This window comes from Lissotriton helveticus, chromosome 12, assembly GCF_964261635.1.
Source record: "Lissotriton helveticus chromosome 12, aLisHel1.1, whole genome shotgun sequence".
In the NCBI taxonomy this organism is placed as follows: Eukaryota; Metazoa; Chordata; class Amphibia; order Caudata; family Salamandridae; genus Lissotriton; species Lissotriton helveticus.
In genome coordinates, this window is record NC_136073.1 from 568,657,572 (window position 1) to 568,675,077 (window position 17,506).

Genomic DNA, 17,506 nt, shown 5'->3' on the forward strand with positions numbered 1-17,506 from the left:
CAACTGCTCACTCATCTGCTCTTCTTCATTGTCTTTAAACTGCATAGCAGCTTGCATTACTGAAAGTCCCCCTTCTCTCATTTTTCTTAGCTAATTTGATTTCCTTCTGTTTGGCCTCCTTACGCCATAGGCGGAAAGAGTCAAACATTGCCGGCCGGGCTTTCTTTTTAAAGAATTTAACTTCGAGATTGTCTAAGATTTCGGTATCAAAGCTACCATATTGGGGCCATTTTATAACACCATCTTTTCTGGTGTATTTGATCCACACTTCATTGTATGTGATGGGGCCTACCCCATGTTTCACATATAACTCGTAAGTTGGAGTTCCAACCGGAGGAACCGGACATGAGTCCTCCAATCGGGAGTCCCTATTATTACAACCAAGACAAAACAAATTTCCAAGTCTAAAACTAGGCATCTTCGCTCTCTAGTCTAGCTCCAAACTTCAAAGGATTATCGATTACGATATTTCTCGTGAATACACGAGTCCTTCGGCTTTGGCGCTTGCAAGCTCCAAATCAAAGCCAACTAAGGACTGGGAGACGCTCCACTTATACTTAACTGAGATATCGATGACGTCACCAGAAGACTCGTCTTAGTGTTTCGCTCTACCAAACTTCAAGGGTCCAAATCAGGGCGATAGCCAGAGCAGCAGTCCTCTGTAGCTGTTGGGAAGCGGGGAACCTCGCAGCAAAGACCTTCGGACCACGTCGACATGCAGGGGTCGATGAAGTGGTTGGCCGTCCTCCGGAATTTTCACACGAAGCTCCTCACGAACCTCTGGCTGGGCTGGTACCACTGGAATCGCCCCAAACATTGGGCGCCAGCAGAGGTACTGGGTTTTTAAGAACCGGCACAGAACCGGCAACCCAGCGGTGTCCGGGTACACCCAGAGACCTCGAGTCCTTCCTGATTCAGACCACAGAAACTCAGAGTCTTCTAGGTGAAGTCAAGGATCGATTTTATTGGCTGCAACCAAGGTAACAAGTGTCCTAGAAGTACAACACACGGGAAGTATATTCTCAGGAGACTGCTCGAATTTACAAAGTCAGGCTTCTCTTCCTATACAGAATTTTAAGCTTCAGGCAAACATTCTTGGTTTTACAGTAAATTATTGACATATTTTCAATACAAAGGAAAAGCAGAGTCATGATGACATGTCCATATTTCACTTCGTGCTGCCTACAACAAATCACCCGGCAAGGCCCAATATTTCATCAGATATCGGTGGACCCCCAATAAAACGGGCACCTCCCCACCATAAAGCAAGTGAAGCAAAAAGAGCAGAGACAGATGCGAGCAAGATACGGCAGGTGTGTGAGCTGAAAATGGTTTTATGGCTTGTTGAGCCTTGATGCTATCTTGTTCGACCACTGGGAGGGGAACTGACCTAATGAGTTCGGCCTGGGGCAATGGTTCCAACTTGCACAGGTCATAGGAAAGTCGATGAAGGTGTACGTGTCCTTTTGGGATCGAATCTAGCTGGATTAAGGCCTATGTAAAGGGCAACACACAAAATGGCTGCCGTATACAAAATGGAAGCCAGGGGATGAAAACGATAATGGCCATTTCGGGGTGAAATCGTCACTCGAATATGCTGGAAATGCTTGTACATATGTACTCGTCATTCTCGGTCTTTTGATACCAAATTCGTCATGTTTCGACGAAGTTTAATTCTCAAGTCCAGAATGATTACACGAGTCCAGAATTTTCAGAACCACAACTGTAATGCTTTGAATAACAAAACAAGTCCTCCTTGTAAAATGCCGACGCGTTTCGATTCCAGGACTGGGTGCCTGGGACCTCTTCAGGGCATTATCATTGGGTCTATGGAAGATGCAAAAAAAAAAAAAAAAAAAGTTTTGTTCACAAATTACCAGACTCTACTCTATTCTAGTGACACTCAGTTAATGTGCAACCAATGAAGACCTACCTTCATTGGTTGCACATTAACTGAGTGTCACTAGAATAGTCGGTCCAAGTAGCTATCATTTATTGACTAAACTCCTTTTGTTTTGAACTTATTCAAGTAAACCTTATTTGAGTGTTCAATTTCAAGATACATAAGTACATGATGCACCGTTTTGTCTAATTGTCCAGTGTTTTATGTAGGATGTTAGCATTTGTCTTTTTAAGTGTTTTTTGCACTGTCATTTTTTTGTTTGTAAATCACAATGTACAATATTGTAAATACATGGATGTACAGTGTCCTTATTTGCTGAAAGAATTTGTTCATAAAAAATCAAAAATAGACCTAAATAACTGGTACTAATAAATACCTGGTCAAACTTGATAAATGCTTTTTTGACCCTTCGAAGTTTGTGTTTTAAAATATAGGTGGGCAGGCATTTTTTTAGGTCTCGGCTAGCCGTGCGAAGCGCGTCTCCGCCGAGCCCATTTTGTTGGCATGTGTGCTTCCCAGGAGACAGTCCTGGCCGCGCGCATCGCGTTGGAGGCGATTTGAAAGTGGCACGCGCCGCGCTCGGCCTGGCTGTCTCCTGGGAAAGCGCAAACATACCCAGGCACACCTCCCCCTGCATGCAAGCGCCCACACACACACTCTCACACACACGAGCGGAGACAGACACACAGACAGATACACTCCCCCCGCCGTCGCACACAGACACACACACAGGAGCGAACATACACGCGCACACACACTCACACACACGAGCACCCCCCAAGGCCCACTTACCGTCAATCCAGTGTGTTCTGTCGCCTCTGCGGGGCTCTCCCTCAGGCATGGGAGCCCCGCATCACGCACTGCTCTTGACCAGGAACTCCGTGGGCACGGGCTTCGCGCACAAGACGGAAGTCCCGCCCCCACGCTAGGTTTCGTTTTGGAATGCGCGCGCAGATATTGCAGTCATCTCGCCTGATCCCCAACAGAAACCGACAGCGCAGGGGTTAATCGCAAGCTTTATTTTATGTACAAATAGTTCCTTCCTGCTGGCGATTTATTTTATTAGTTTAGGTGTTCTATATGATTGTTTTACCAAGCCGCCTAATTCTAAACACCATTTAATTAAGAAAAATCTGACATGGAAAACACTGGGAAAACGGAATCACAAATACAAAATTGAACCGCAGTATTGCAAAATAAATGCTTGTTTACAAATGTCGCCAAGAGAGGGTCCGAGATGTGCGTAGTCTGCTTCATGTTCGCAAGTATTTTGCAGATTTCTTCACGGACATGATTGAATTAATTATTTTTCAGTTGCAGGGAGTTGAGGTAAGAGAACTATGTTGATGATGGGGAGAGCTGTGTTGATGAAGGAGGGAGATAGGCTAAATGTGGCAGAGAGGTTTCGGGAGGGCCTTTCCGCAGAGGACATCCTTGGTGCCGTGTTTCAGGGTGGGAGGCTCAACATTTTTTTGCAAGTGGAGTGCGTCTTTAGACCGTGTATGTGGTATTGTCACGTTATCCCTGTCAATATTTTCTGTGACTTATGATATGCTGTGTGCATGTTGTTTTTAATGTTTCCATGTAAACACTGACCAAGAACACTACAGAAACACTGAACAGACTTGAACTGTAAAACAGCGAAAAGGTGATGGGTAGTCTCAGCCACTGATAATAGCTTGGGCCTCAGTCCAGTCCATCGCCGTTTTCCCTCTAGCTTGGGCCTCAGTCCAGTCCATCGCCGTTTTCCCTCATTATCACTCCAGACAAAGGGGCAACATATGCACATTACATTTGTCCTTACTTCACTATGAACAGTCCGTCCTGGTCTGCCAGGCCATGGTATCTCTTGCCAGAAACGTAGCAATCTATTGTGTCCCAGTCACTACTAACTCTCGAACAGAGAATGCTATGAGTGTGGATCTCAGAAATGAATATCTAGGCAGGGGTTCCTTGAAGCTGTGCAAGAAGCAAGAAGCACACTAAACATTGATTAAGAGAATGTACTGGAATTTGACAGGAAACCCCCTGACACTAGCAGGAATCTACTAAAACTAGGATGGGAATCCATTGACTAAGAGATAGGATGGAAGACTTTGGCACTCAAAGAGAGGAAGGCAAATACTGGAACAGGGAATCCGGGTCATGCTCTGCATGTTCTTCTATTTTTACTTGCAGTCACTATAGAGAGTATCCTCGGGCTGTGGTCTACAGTTCCATTCCTGCTCCGATGACGCCTGAATCTGGTTCAGAAACTGGATGGGTGGTGGAGGGGGCGAGAGGATTTTTTTATTTTTTTATTTTTTTTAAACCTTTATTGGCATCAAAAGGATATAAAAGTCCAGGCCTACAACCAAATCGGCCGGCCGCAATGTGTAAAGCAATCAGAGGTTCCAAGGCAAACATTACAGAATCAATCAGCAAGAAGCATAGGCAGTACAATCGTAAAAAGGGGAGAAGAGACTTAGGAACCAGAGGGCCAAGACACAGGAGCAAAAAAGGTTAATTTTATAATATGGGGATAAGGCGTACGACAGGCTTACTTTCAATATAGAGACGTCCGAAGTCCCAGAACCAGCCTCAGCGTCAATAAGGGGGTAAGGGCCGCAGTACAGGAGTGACAACACAATGCACACAGGAAAATCAGGATAATTGAGACATAATCGACACCTGAGCATTATCATCGTCACATGCCCACCACCCAAACCACAGCTAAGCCAGAACAGAGGGATCGGAGAAACATCACATCAAAACTAGCCCGTCATAGTGACCTCTAGGAAAAAGGAGGGAGGGGGGCGGGGACGAGGAAAAGAGGGGGAAGAGGGGGAGGGGAGGAGGACAAGGTGGAACAATGAGAAAAGGAAAAAAGAAATGAAATATAAAAACGAAAGAAAGAAGACACGTCGACACAGGCGTCCCGTGGCGGGAATACAGGAGACAACAGGAGTATCAGAACCAGTGAGGGTACAGCGATCGAGAAGAAAAGCAACCGAACCACAAAAGGAGGGTTAACGACGCCACACACCCCACCCCGAACACACCACGGGAGGCAGGGACAGACGCGGCATTACGAAAAAGAGATACAAAAGGGCCATAGAACCATAAAACAAACAACAAGTAGAACCCAACCCACCCGTCCCACCCTGCACCCCTGTAGAAGGCTATGGCCTACCCTTCAGACAGCGTGCCTGTCGCCCTAAACCAGAACCCGAAATATAGCGAGAAGGAAAGAGAGAAGAACGAGACAAAAAGAAACAGAAACGGAAATAAGAAAACAGGAGGGAGGAGCATAAGAACAGAAATCAATATGGTCGGCCGCCGCCCTCTGCCCAACCAGACAATTGCAGCAAAAACAGACCAGGACGACACCCCATCAAGCGCCATAAAACGTACAGAGGAGGGGACCTCCCACCGCTCCATGTGTACAAACAACTGCGCCACTAAGTCGTATACCAAGAATCAACCAAGAGTCGTGCATATCACCCCCATCCCTTCCGTACCACAAATCCCACCCACCACATGACAGTGTAAAATGAGATACTAAATACAAGACCAGCATACAATCGAAAAAAATGGTGACTACCATAACAACATGGGGGGTAAATCAGTCCGCAAGGGAGCAGAAGTCCAAACAGAGAGTTTAAATGCATCAGCAATCGCAGCACGGATGATGAAAAACAGGAGTTCAGTTTCGCCGCTGGGGAAGGCGAGGGGGTCTCTGTGATAGACAAAGGCAAATCCATCGGAGCAGGTGCAGGCGGCAGTCCACCAATAGTTCCAGGCATCCGTGCCGGACAGGGCCGCGGCACAATGTCCAAGTCCCCGGGGTCAGAACCTCGAAAAACAGGGAGCTCCAAAGTCACCGGCACACAAAACGGTCTTCGATCAGCGGCAGCAACACTTGCAGCAATCGAGGGGGGCGAGGCAATGGAGTCACTGAAACAAGAGGGCGGCAAGAAGAAACGGCTGCCCAAAATGGCGGCAGATCGTGGCGGACCCACAGGGACATCGGGGGCCAGGGATGCGCGCAGGGATCTCAGAGCTTCCAGGATATCTCTGACCGTAAGCTCACGCTCACCAGACCAGACCCCCGCGCAATTAGGCAACCCAAGCCCGCCGCCACAGGGCGATTCTTGTTTCAGAGGGTCGGCCGCCATTTCGTGAAGTCAGCCCAGTCGCCGCCCTCCACGACCCCCGAAAAAACAGTTAAAAAATGTAGGACTTTACAGAGCTCCGGGGGTCCCAGCAATGGCAGCCTTGGTGCCGAAAGGATGTCCGCCCAATACGGGTCCCCGCCTACACCAGCACCGGCGCCCCCAACAAGCAGAGTCCGGGCGCAGAGGACCAGGGCCGCCGGACAAAGCAGCGGCGGGGGGAGGACCCCTTCACAGAATCAGTCCCCGGTGCATCTCACCCACATCAGCCGCGCGGTCACCAGGGCAGGCCCGGATCAGGATAGCCGGGAGTTTCGCACAACGGCTCTCATCATTGGTTCACGCTCTCGGCCGGGGCCGAGAGCCGTCGGATCCCACAGGCTAGGTCCCGGTCTAGGTTCCACGGAGGCCCCGATCTTGCGGAGGGCACAACTTCGGAGCCGCTACACGTTGAAATCTCCGGGCCAAATGGTAAGTACAAACAAGGTGTTCCTTTTCCAATTCCCCGATAATGTGTCGTCTCCGGACAGGATATTAGACAGGATACACGATCAGGCCGGAGGGCGGCGGGAGCCGAGCTAAAAGGCGACCATTACGCTCGCGAGCTTGGCTCCTCCCCGAGAGAGGATTTTTAGTAACTACTGGCGCGTTCTCTTGAAATTGTGTCCTGGATGCTCAAGAGTTGGCTGAAACTCAGTATATCTAAAATGAATTTATCATTTATGGGACACCTGTAAACCCCTTCCAACTTTTCTCCCACCATGTATGTTTGGTGATATACATTTGTAGCAGTGCCTACCTCTTTCAACGAGCTGCAAGTGTCTGTGGCGTCAAATCTTTTTTCTGCTTGACTGACAATTCTTGCCAACTTCATCCCAGCCAGACACAGATCAGTTCTTACTGACTCTTTAGTTATTTCTTGCTTGGAATATTGTATAGCTTTATACCCAAGCTTCTTCAGGTCCACCTAGCAATCGGTCCAGAGGAAAAGTGATCTTGCGTTCTAAGCCTGCATAAAATTTGGAGAATATGTGAGGCTGATTTGTATGTTATCCTGCACTATGACATCATGAAAAGAGAAGCGAGTTTGTAATTAAAAGTCCACTTGTTACTGATGAAGCGCCATGCGTTCCTAGTAAAGAGTGTTTATGATAGAAAGTTAACCAACACATAACAAAAAAAAGTGCTATTTACAATGCCAATAGCTCTAACTTTTGCAAAGGCGAGACCGTTGCATTGTAAGTGCAGAGCAGTGAGTAGTGAGTGCAGAGTAGTGAGTGCAGAGTAGTGAGTGCAGAGTAGTGAGTGCAGAGTAGTGAGTGCAGAGTAGTGAGTGCAGAGTAGTGAGCTGCCTCAAGTGAAGTACTCTGGTACCCAAGGATGACTAGCAAACAATATTATTCACAACGTTGCTTACTATTCAGCAACATTTGACAGTTTGCAAATCATCTTTATACAACAATTCAGAGTTTGATAACAAATTAATGTAACACATTGTAATATACAATGCCAATAGCTCAAACTTTAATGCTGCGAGACCTATTGCATTGTAAATGCTTGTTGTTTTTCTCATGGTGTCTGAAGCAAGGCAAGTTATCCTGCAGAGTGGGAGAATATCAATTTGAACTGAAAGTGGTCGCGCGCATACTGCCCAGGCCTGATTGGGTAACATTGTTTATGCAGTGATTTTCATGCAGGGGCCCCACCCAGCTGGTCTCATCGGGGCGATGTCAGACTTCAACCATGCCTACTGGGGCAGGAAATGGAGCAGGCAGCCAAACACCAAGGAATGAGATGGATAGAAAATGCAAACCCGCACAGCTGCACTCAAAACCAGAACCGCAAACTACTCCAAAAGGGGGGAAAAAGCACCAGTAAAATATGCAAAGCACTTTCGAATATAATTACTGTTATTTTGGGTCGTGGGAAAGGGGAATTTTGTTATCGTTTTTTTTCCCTTGGACAGAATTTCTGCTGCTGGGCTATTTTTGTCTGCCCATCAGGACTCTTCGCAGCAGGGCTCATCTCAAAGAGCCAGTAAATGATTTTCAGTGTTTGTGTTCTCCGTCCATTAGCCTAGTGGCCCTTTCTTGGCCTACTTCTGAGTTGGCCGTGCATATTCCTCCAGGTCTTTCTGGTCCAGTTCAGTTGAAACCAAACCACCTGTACAATTTCGTTCAGCATGACAAGCTGCACAGGATATAAATGAACAGTTAAGACCATTCAAATAAAATTCAATGTATGTACGTTTATTTTATGTGTATATTTTGAAAACCCGGCATGGATCTGATTTTGTTAGACCCAAGTTGCACATCCTTGCAGTGACAGGTGGACTTCTTGACTAGTTTGAGTCAATGTTGTAGTCTTTCGCTCTGCTTCCGGGTTTCTATCTTTCCTCAACCCTAAAGTTACAGTGAAATTCTATTAAAAGATCTGCGGTAAATAAATCCTTCTGTCAGATCTGGTTAATCTGTCTTGGCCAGCTGATACTTTAAAGAAATATTCACTAAGCAGTTGTTTGGCTTCTGTATAGTTAGAAGTGTTTCCTTTCTTAATATTCACAGAGCAGGTAGAACATGGACAATGCAGTGCAAGATTCAATCTCGCGGCTTGACTAAATGAGTAAATTGATTCAGCTCCTGGTTTAGGCATGTGTGAATCCTTTTCGGGCATGAACTGTGCATTGGTGTAGCATGGAAAGAGGTACCCAAAAGGAGGCACTTGCGGCGTACAAGTACAGGAGGGGGCCTGTGTCAGGAAGGCCCAAGGAATAAGAAAGCAGTGGGAATGTGCATAGTGTATGCGGTCGCATAGAGATGAGCACATTTGTAGGCACAGGAGGAAGACCGCAGCAAGGAATGGGTAGGATGAAGGCATGGGTGACTGGACAAGGGCAGCTTATAGGGGTTTGTCCATGGCAGCTTGGCACGAGAGGGAATGCATTGGACTGTACAGGAGGATCAGAAGGCACATGATTAATAATGATTCATTGAGGCACAAAACGGAGTAAAGTAGGGACAGGGAGGCACAGCAGGGCTTATGCTAAATGACCATTTAAACCTGGATAAGATGGCCAGCAGAATATCTCCAAGGAGGAAAGCAACAAGCCAGATAAGAACTCTGCCTACTACATCATCACAACTAACATGATTCTGAATGAGACTAAAATAGACCAGTTTTCCACCATGAAAAAGCCCATCGAGTAACGTTGGGATGAAATGGATCCACACTCATTCTGCGGTCTCTGATTCTCAGAAGGTTTCACATGCTGAAGTTATCAAAGGCATTAGAGTCCTCATTCCGACTTGTGAGAAAGAGGACTTGTATTCAGACTTTCTTCACCTTTTTCAGGTTCCCATTGTATTGGACCTCCTTGCCAAAGTGGATAAGGATACTCTGCATGTATGCTATTCTTGCAAAATGTTAATTTTGTTTAGAGCTTTTGGAGTATGAAAAACACGCATTTCACACTTGGGAGAGCGAGGGGAGCCCATAATGGCACTCCTAAACTCTGGGTCAACTAGTTCCAAAACAGTCAACAGGTCACCCTCTACTCTCTCTGATAGCACTGCTGTCTTAAGCCTGGGACTCTCATGCTTCAAGTCATTGTCTCCCATAGACCAACTCGGCCATATTATTATCCTGTATATTTTGGTACCCATTTTCTTTAGATATGTATTCGTTTCTGTGTGTTAGAGCTCATTGTATTCTCTACTGTATCAGATTTACATCCTAATTGTATGTAAATCTCTCTGATACCTCTGGTTCTAGTCTGTGCTATAGAAAATCGCTAAATAAATATGAAAAACTCCAGCTTCCAGAAGACTGCATGGATGTTTTATAGAGGTCCTCTATGGTGACACAGTTCTACAAGTGGGATAGATTTACCATTTGGTGAAATACCATGTTCTTTTTCTACAGTGCGAGTTGCTCATGACTTCCCAGCGGAAGAACCACCTTTCTTTCATGTAAGGGAGCTACCTCAGTTGAACTCCCATCAATTATCGCAGATCAGTGCAGTGGTGAAAAATGTCAAGTTTCAATTTTCCATGCTGTGGAACATCCTCCCTGGCCTTCAGTTCCAACATAGAGTGAACAATAGTTATGTCGCCCCTTTACTACTGTAAAGTTCTATTCGCAGGAATTCCCAAGAACATTATAGACAGTTGAAAGAGAGCACAGAATCGGGCTGCTAGACTGTCTCAATCTTGGTACACAAGACCATGTGAAATTGGGGTCGAAATAATTCCACAGACTGTCACAGAAGTAAAGCATTAAATGAATACTGTACGCCAGGCACAATGCCTACTGGGTAAAGTTCAGTCACTGTATCATTTATCTTGTTTGTACTTTTGTTGTTTTTAGATAGCCATGTGGAACTTGCTGTGCGATAATTCTGCATTCAATTTGAGATCAGTTTGAGTGTTCCTTAGACGGATTGATGGTTGGTGTTGCCAGATCCAGGACATGCTTTGGTGGTGCTCTCTTGTGTACTGCAGTAAATATCTTGGTGTTTGATGACAACAACTTGTGTAGTCTGCTCCTGAATAAATTGCAACTCACTACACTTGAATGCTTACACAAAGTGACTGCTCAGTACAGCCCAGCCAGTTGTCTTTGATAGGTGTTTTCAGGCTAATTCAACATAGGTTTCCAGTGGTTAAAACATGGGGCATGTTTCTGAGAAAGCAGGCTCCGGAAGTGTGAAACGAGTTGCATCCACTCCTCCGGGTAGAAACTAACCACTTCTGTTTGAGAAACCCCCAGAAAATTGAGATGTCCTATGTGGTATGTAACTGAAAAGCCCAATCCTGGTTTGTTCAGAAGAATACTGGCCCTGGGATCCCTTGACATCCAATTAAACTCCAACTTCCCTTCACTTGACTATCCTGTCCACTTATATCAATCAATCAATCATGCCATTTGTATAGCGCACTACTCACCCGGGAGGGTCTCAAGGCGCTTGGGGAGAGGGGTATGCTACTGCTCGAACAGCCAGGTCTTGAGTTGTTTCCTGAAGGCGAGATGGTCCTGGGTCAGCCGAAGGTGGATGGGGAGGGAGTTCCAAGTCTTGGCAGCCAGGTAAGAGAAGGATCTTCCTCCGGCGGTGGCTCTTCGGATGCGTGGTACGGCTGCGAGGGCAAGGCTGGTGGACCGTAGCTGGCGGGTGGGCGTGTAGAAGGTCAGGCGGTCGTTGAGGTACTTGGGGCCCAGGTCGTGGAGAGACTTGTGTGCGTGGGTGAGGGGCCGGAACGTGATCCTCTTGTCAACGGGGAGCCAGTGCAGGTTCTCCAGGTGGCTGGAGATGTGGCTGCGTCGGGGGACATCCAGGATGAGTCGGGCGGAGGCGTTCTGGATGCGCAGGAGTCTTTTCTGTAGCTTGGCTGTGGTTCCGGCGTAGAGGGCGTTTCCGTAGTCCAGTCGGCTGGTGACGAGTGCCTGGGTGACAGTCTTCCTGGTCTCGGTCGGGATCCAGCGGAAGATCTTGCGAAGCATACGCAGGGTGTTGATAATGACTATATTGTTTCAGCGCTCCCAAAAATTACTAAAGCCTGTAAATAAGGTGTTGGTGAATGTGTAGGTTCTGTTTTCCACCTCGGGGGCATACACTTAAATTCTGAAAATTAAAAATACTTTACTTGTTGATGTACTACAGCGTGATGCAGTTATCACTCTCTGTTGAAAAGCTGTTCACTCTTATTCCCCTAACCCATCCAGAATTTCTTTTTAGGTTTGTGTCTGAATTTCACGTACTTTGGTCCGCCTTGCCTCGTTTTCTTACTCTGTTCCAGAGTTTGATGATAATGTGTTGTGGGCTTAGCCAAATGGAAAGCTTATCCATAGGTGGGATGCCTCCTACATGAAATACCACCGGCTTTCCCTTCGTTTTCTTAATCATCATAATTTTTTTTATCAATGGCGGTGTTGCAGTATTCTGCACTCTAACATAAATCTTTAGGTTGACGACTTGGATGTTGAACCTTTCCTTCTGAAAACATTTTTGACTGACTTCTGAACCTCCAGTTCGTTGTCAACTTGATTGCAAGTCATCAGTACAGACGATCTCTTCTTTCTTATTTGTATTTTTGCTCTGTACTTCGTGTAAATAAATCAACTGCGGTTCCGTTTTAAGTGTCTTAAGACTATTATCTAGTCCTGATCAGAATCATCATTGTAATTTTTTTTAGCATATTAAGGGGACACAGGCGTTCGCACAAATTAATAATCATGGCAGAACGTGGTCATGAGCTTTTTCACGCCTTTTGGTTGAGGCATGTAAAGCAACTAATCCTCTCCCTAAGAAGGTGCATGTTGCAGGTGACTGCAGAGATAGGGGAGGTGCAGGGGGTGTGACTGGGCGCACACAGGACCTGTTAGTAAATGTAGTGTCTTTAACATATTCTCTCTTCTCTCCACAGCAACGGAATCTGGATGGTTATGTGGGCTTCGCCAACCTTCCCAACCAGGTGTACCGGAAGTCAGTAAAGCGAGGGTTTGAGTTCACGCTGATGGTGGTGGGTAAGTTATGGCCACGACTTTTTGTTTGTTTTCAAAGGCTTGACAGAGAAATAAGACTATGATAGGTAGTATGTCAGCGGGTGGAGGCGAGTTAGTGGCTGTGTGGTAAAGGATTGAAGAATCCATTCAGAATGCAAAGCCAGGGTAAGGTCCTGCTAGCAGACCAACCAGCGAGGAGTTTGTGGTGGACAGGGCAGACACGGTGTAGTAGACTGGTTGAAGAGTAGGAAGGTGAGGAAGCCGATGTTTTTCACGGGAAGAGGATTAGTGGGATAGGGTGTTTAGGTTAAGGATGGCTGGAGATGTTGAATGTGCGCTGTTACTAACCACTGGTAGTTGATGGCTCACGTAGTGAGCTAGAAGTTTTGGAGTGGGGAAGGGTTATACTGGTGAAGATGGTGTGAGAGCGGATACAAGAGCAGTTGTATCAAAGATGGGCAGAGTTTGGTGAAGGCTAAAAGAGGGCTGGTGATTGCACGAGGAGGGTAAGGAGAAGACCTTCAATAAGTAGTAGAATCGAGAGGAGGGGGAGCCCAAGGAAAGAAACGCTTGAATTTGTGGTGGGTGGAGTGCTGACTGGAAGAGAGAGGCTGGCGGTAGTTGGTGTGGCTGTAGTGAGTGTATCCAGGTGGTGTGTAGATGTCGGAGTAAGTGTCGGTCAGTTGGATGTGCTAGGGCGGGGCGCTTGCATTGGTGATATCGTGTTCAGGGATAGAGGAGGTTGGGTGGGACTGGGTACATGGTGAGATCTTTCATTGTGCTTCGCTTCCCTGTTCCCTTTCGCTGGCTCAGGCATTCAGCTCACAAGGCTGTGAAGCCCCGGTAATGGGATGCAGCTGTTTTACATTTTGCAAAAGTTGGAAGGAGCCTCCCCCTCCCTCCTAGGAAAGGGGGGGTAATGTGGCCTCTGGAAACAAACCCAGAAGCAGACATGAGACAGATGGGGCCTCCCCGGGGGAGGGTAACGGATTCCCATAGCCCGTGACAGCAGGACGAGACAGTCGGCTCTTGCCTGAAGGTCATGTGCGGGGTCAGTGCTGAGCACGTAATTGGGCGAGCTGGGTTGGGTGGGTAGTGAATGAAGATTTGAACGAAAACTGGGGCTTCGTAGCACACGAGCTGTTCCGCCCCATGTCCACTGTCCACACTGGTCCTTTTTGTAGGGTCGGCACACTCATGCTGGGGTGGAAGCCGAGCTTGCATATCTGAGTAAATGAAGCCCCTTTTTATTAGTAACCACGAAATTTGAGCTAAGTCGAGTTCGTTGGGGAACTTTGAAGAGAGTTGAACAAACCCTTATCGGAGTTCTCGCCCCCGTATAAAGGAAATGGTTTCATACATCCTGTATAAAAAGTGACAGGCTTGCTAGAGAGACCCTTGTGAATGGGTTTTTCTATGAATGTCACCTTGTGTCCTTTTTATCTCCCTTCTTTGGCCTAAGTGGTGCCAACATTAACCTTTGGGTGACTTTGGTTGACAGACTTTCGACAACATGTGTAATATGGATTTGGGAGCAGGAGCTAAACATTGGCTCATGGTTGTCACAGATTGAGTGTGAACACATGGCTGGACAAACTGGTTACAGCCTTTACAGAAGGGAAAGGAAGCTTTTACATTTTTTTTCGTCATCTCTAAAAGACCGTTTGTGTCATTTTACTTTTGAGCGAAGACTCAAAGTGCTAGTTTTGTTGCTGTTGTTGCCTTTGAGTTCAATGTACTTAAAACCCTTGAGCCAGGATGTGGCCAGAACCCGGTGCAAAGATGAAGCCTGCTTTCTTCGGGAGTCGTGAATGTCAAACAGATGAAACAAAGTGAACTATTGCTGCCAAACTGTGAAGTTTATTCCGTAAACCGTCTCTGTGCGAAACGCAAACACTGGGCCTGGCTCGCAGATGTGTGTGGGTGACTAGCTACGCGTGGCCCCGTCTCGCGACGTTCCTGGGACAGCAGTGATGCAAAATGTCCGCCTGTTCTCCTTCGCTATTCTGAAACGCACACCGCAGGTTTTGCAAACGCCACCGAAGCGCATCCTTGTCGGAATTGTCAACTCGCCAGTACAGTTGTGAAGAGGGGTTGGCGCGTGGGTTTAGCTGTCTAGCAACCGTTGCTATGCAGCGCCAGGAGGAGCAGCTTGAGTTGTGGCACGAGAAGGACTTTGTAGTCTGGAAGCAGAAGCTCGAGGACTCTCGGGTCTCTGCACTGCCCGTCGGTGTCGTACTTCTATTTCAGTTTTGTTCTTCCCTGTGGTCCCCTGAGAAGGCCTTCCAGGGCATTTGTAGTACGCTTTTTAGTAGCCGTAAATAAGTGGCGCATCGTTAACGATCGATTCCGCGCGCCATTTTGTCAGTGCAGAAAATACCACTGTGGAATGGAAACTGCACCTGTCAAGCGCATGACAGGAAAATCGTTTTTTTAGCACACACACAAAAAGCATATTGTATGTTTTTTTTTTTTTTCTGCTGATTTGAAAAATCTTCATCTAGACATTTATTTACTCGCTTGTGATGTTTACTAAGTAGAGGCAATGCACATACAATGCCAAATGATGTGTTCACTAATAAAACAAGCGACCCTTTTCACTAAGTGTAATCATGTATTAGAAAACTAGTACATATAACTTCCACCACCGGTTCCGTCACTGTTTATGCCTTCTACTACTGAGTCAGAGGTCACTTAGGGCCTTGTTTAACTTTTACATCCTGTTCAAAGTGCTTTTATTTATTTGCTTCATTTACCAGTTCTTTTAGCTAACTCTTTGAGTGTTTACATGCCTTGTTTTCCTGCAAATGCAACCCGACCGACAGGCTGCGTACTGTGTTGGGAGGTTTTGTCATTTTGGCTACTCGCTCTGAGGTCAGTGGCTTAGCTTATTCGATACTTGGTGCTTCTGTACTTGGCTGAACCTGAAACTCCACCGATTAAACGTGTGATAGCAAAGTGTGGCCGGTCATTGGGGTTCGGAGGAAGTTCTTTTTAGGTCTTGTGACCTACAATGCGCGCAAGCGCATTGAGGGATCGAGAATTCAAGTGCTCGATCGTCTAGTGAAACCACTGCAGTTTCTTCACAGTGCATGTGAGGTCACGTGGCCACAAAAGCGGGTCACGTGACCACACAAGCACGCGCATCTCCCTAATCTGCCTGCCTCCCCTCGCTCGCATTCACGCCCCAGGCTCTCCCACCCCCATCTGGCTTCCCTCCTCGCTCGCATTCACGCCCCAGGCTCTCCCACCCCCATCCGGCTTCCCTCCTCGCTCGCATTCACGCCCCAGGCTCTCCCACCCCCATCCGGCTTCCCTCCTCGCTCGCATTCACGCCCCAGGCTCTCCCACCCCCATCCGGCTTCCCTCCTCGCTCGCATTCACGCCCCAGGCTCTCCCACCCCCATCCGGCTTCCCTCCGCGCACATAAAACATCTCGCGCGATGGCTGTAAAATGCTGGTCAGCATTACTACAGAGCTGCGGTCACAGGGCATTGTGAGCCTTGTTTGGGTTGGTGCCTTTCCCCGTCCCTCGTTGCTGCTTCCAATGCTGCTTCCGATAGTCACCCTTTCTCTGCCTCCTTCCTCTGTCAGTCTTCTCGTCCTCTGCCTTTCTCCCTCGTCCTGCAGTCCGTCTGCTTCTCCAGGTCTCGTCTCGCACGTATTATTCTTTCACTTCAGCCGTATTTCTCCTCCGTTCTAGGGACCTGCCTCCTTTGCTTTCGGATATTTATTACCCACCCCCCTCTTCGCCCCCTACCTCCAGCATTTCCTCACTCCTGCATCGAATGGGAAAATGGCAGAAGTAGAATGCTTCCTTCACCCCTCATCCTGCTTGGCTTTTTTTTGTCTTTTTAGAACTACTCCACCTCCATTGCTTCCTCCCACCGGACTTCACAAGCTCAACTCTTCCCCCTCCCGTTCCTCCAGCCCCCAGTTTTTATTAGCTTATTCTGATGGTCCGGACAGCTGCAATTTGCTAATAGGATGCTTGTTTCTATAAAAAAAAAATGATGTTGTGCATCAACCACCATCTAGTAAATGTACATTTTAAAAAAGTATTCTGCGGATATCTTTTAAATCTGAACAGTATTCAGCCGTCCTGGAACTACTTTGGACACCAGGAACATTTAGTCAACTTTTAAATCTGAACAGTATTCAGCCGTCCTGGAACTACTTTGGACACCAGGAACTTTTAGTCAAAAAGCACATCACGGGGGAAGCCTGACTGTGGTCTCCGTCTCCGCCCACTCCTCCCACACCAGCACCTCCCCTCTCTCCCCGCAAACACAGCCTTTACTTTCATTTCTCCTCCCCCTCCTCAGCCAGCTTCCCCCAGGCCGTAGCAGCACTCCTCCCACACCAGCACCTCCCCTCTCTCTCCCCGCAAACACAGCCTTTACTTCTCCTCCTCTTTTCTTGTCCTGCTCTTAGATCATAGTTTCTTTTGATTAGGTGGCTTGTATCCTTCAGCTGCTTATATTCACTGTTTTTAGGCATTGCCAGTAGACTGCCTCAAGTGTTCGCTGTGGACTGCGTAGGTAGAGTAACTTTTGGATCAGTCCGTTGCTTTGCCTTTCTTGTCAGTCTCGTGCTATCTCCTTCGGTGGTTTCCTAATCTTTTCTTGTCCTGCTCTTAGATCATAGTTTCTTTTGATTAGGTGGCTTGTATCCTTCAGCTGCTTATATTCCGGGAACTCCGATTTTTTATGTTTTATTTTGCTATCTAGCACTCTATGGGAGGGCATGGCTTTTCGTGCTCTCTCCTCTATGTGCTGTTTCCACCTTCACATGTTGTCCCCCATCCCCTTAAGGTAGTTGCTTTCCATCCAGCTTGCCCGATGCTTCCTTCACCCCTCATCCTGCTTGGCTTTTTTTTGTCTTTTTAGAACTACTCCACCTCCATTGCTTCCTCCCACCGGACTTCACAAGCTCAACTCTTCCCCCTCCC

The 17,506-nt window shown here is 47.2% G+C and overlaps 1 protein-coding gene across 1 annotated transcript in view; it reads left to right on the forward strand.

Annotated features, from left to right (window-relative positions):
- Positions 1-17,506, forward strand: part of LOC144798814 (septin-7-like) — a 240,577-nt gene that overhangs the window by 46,008 nt on the left and 177,063 nt on the right. The window contains exon 2 of the mRNA XM_078669860.1: positions 12,477-12,576. Coding sequence (XP_078525986.1) covers positions 12,477-12,576 — 100 coding nt within the window. The remainder of the gene's footprint in view (positions 1-12,476; positions 12,577-17,506) is intronic.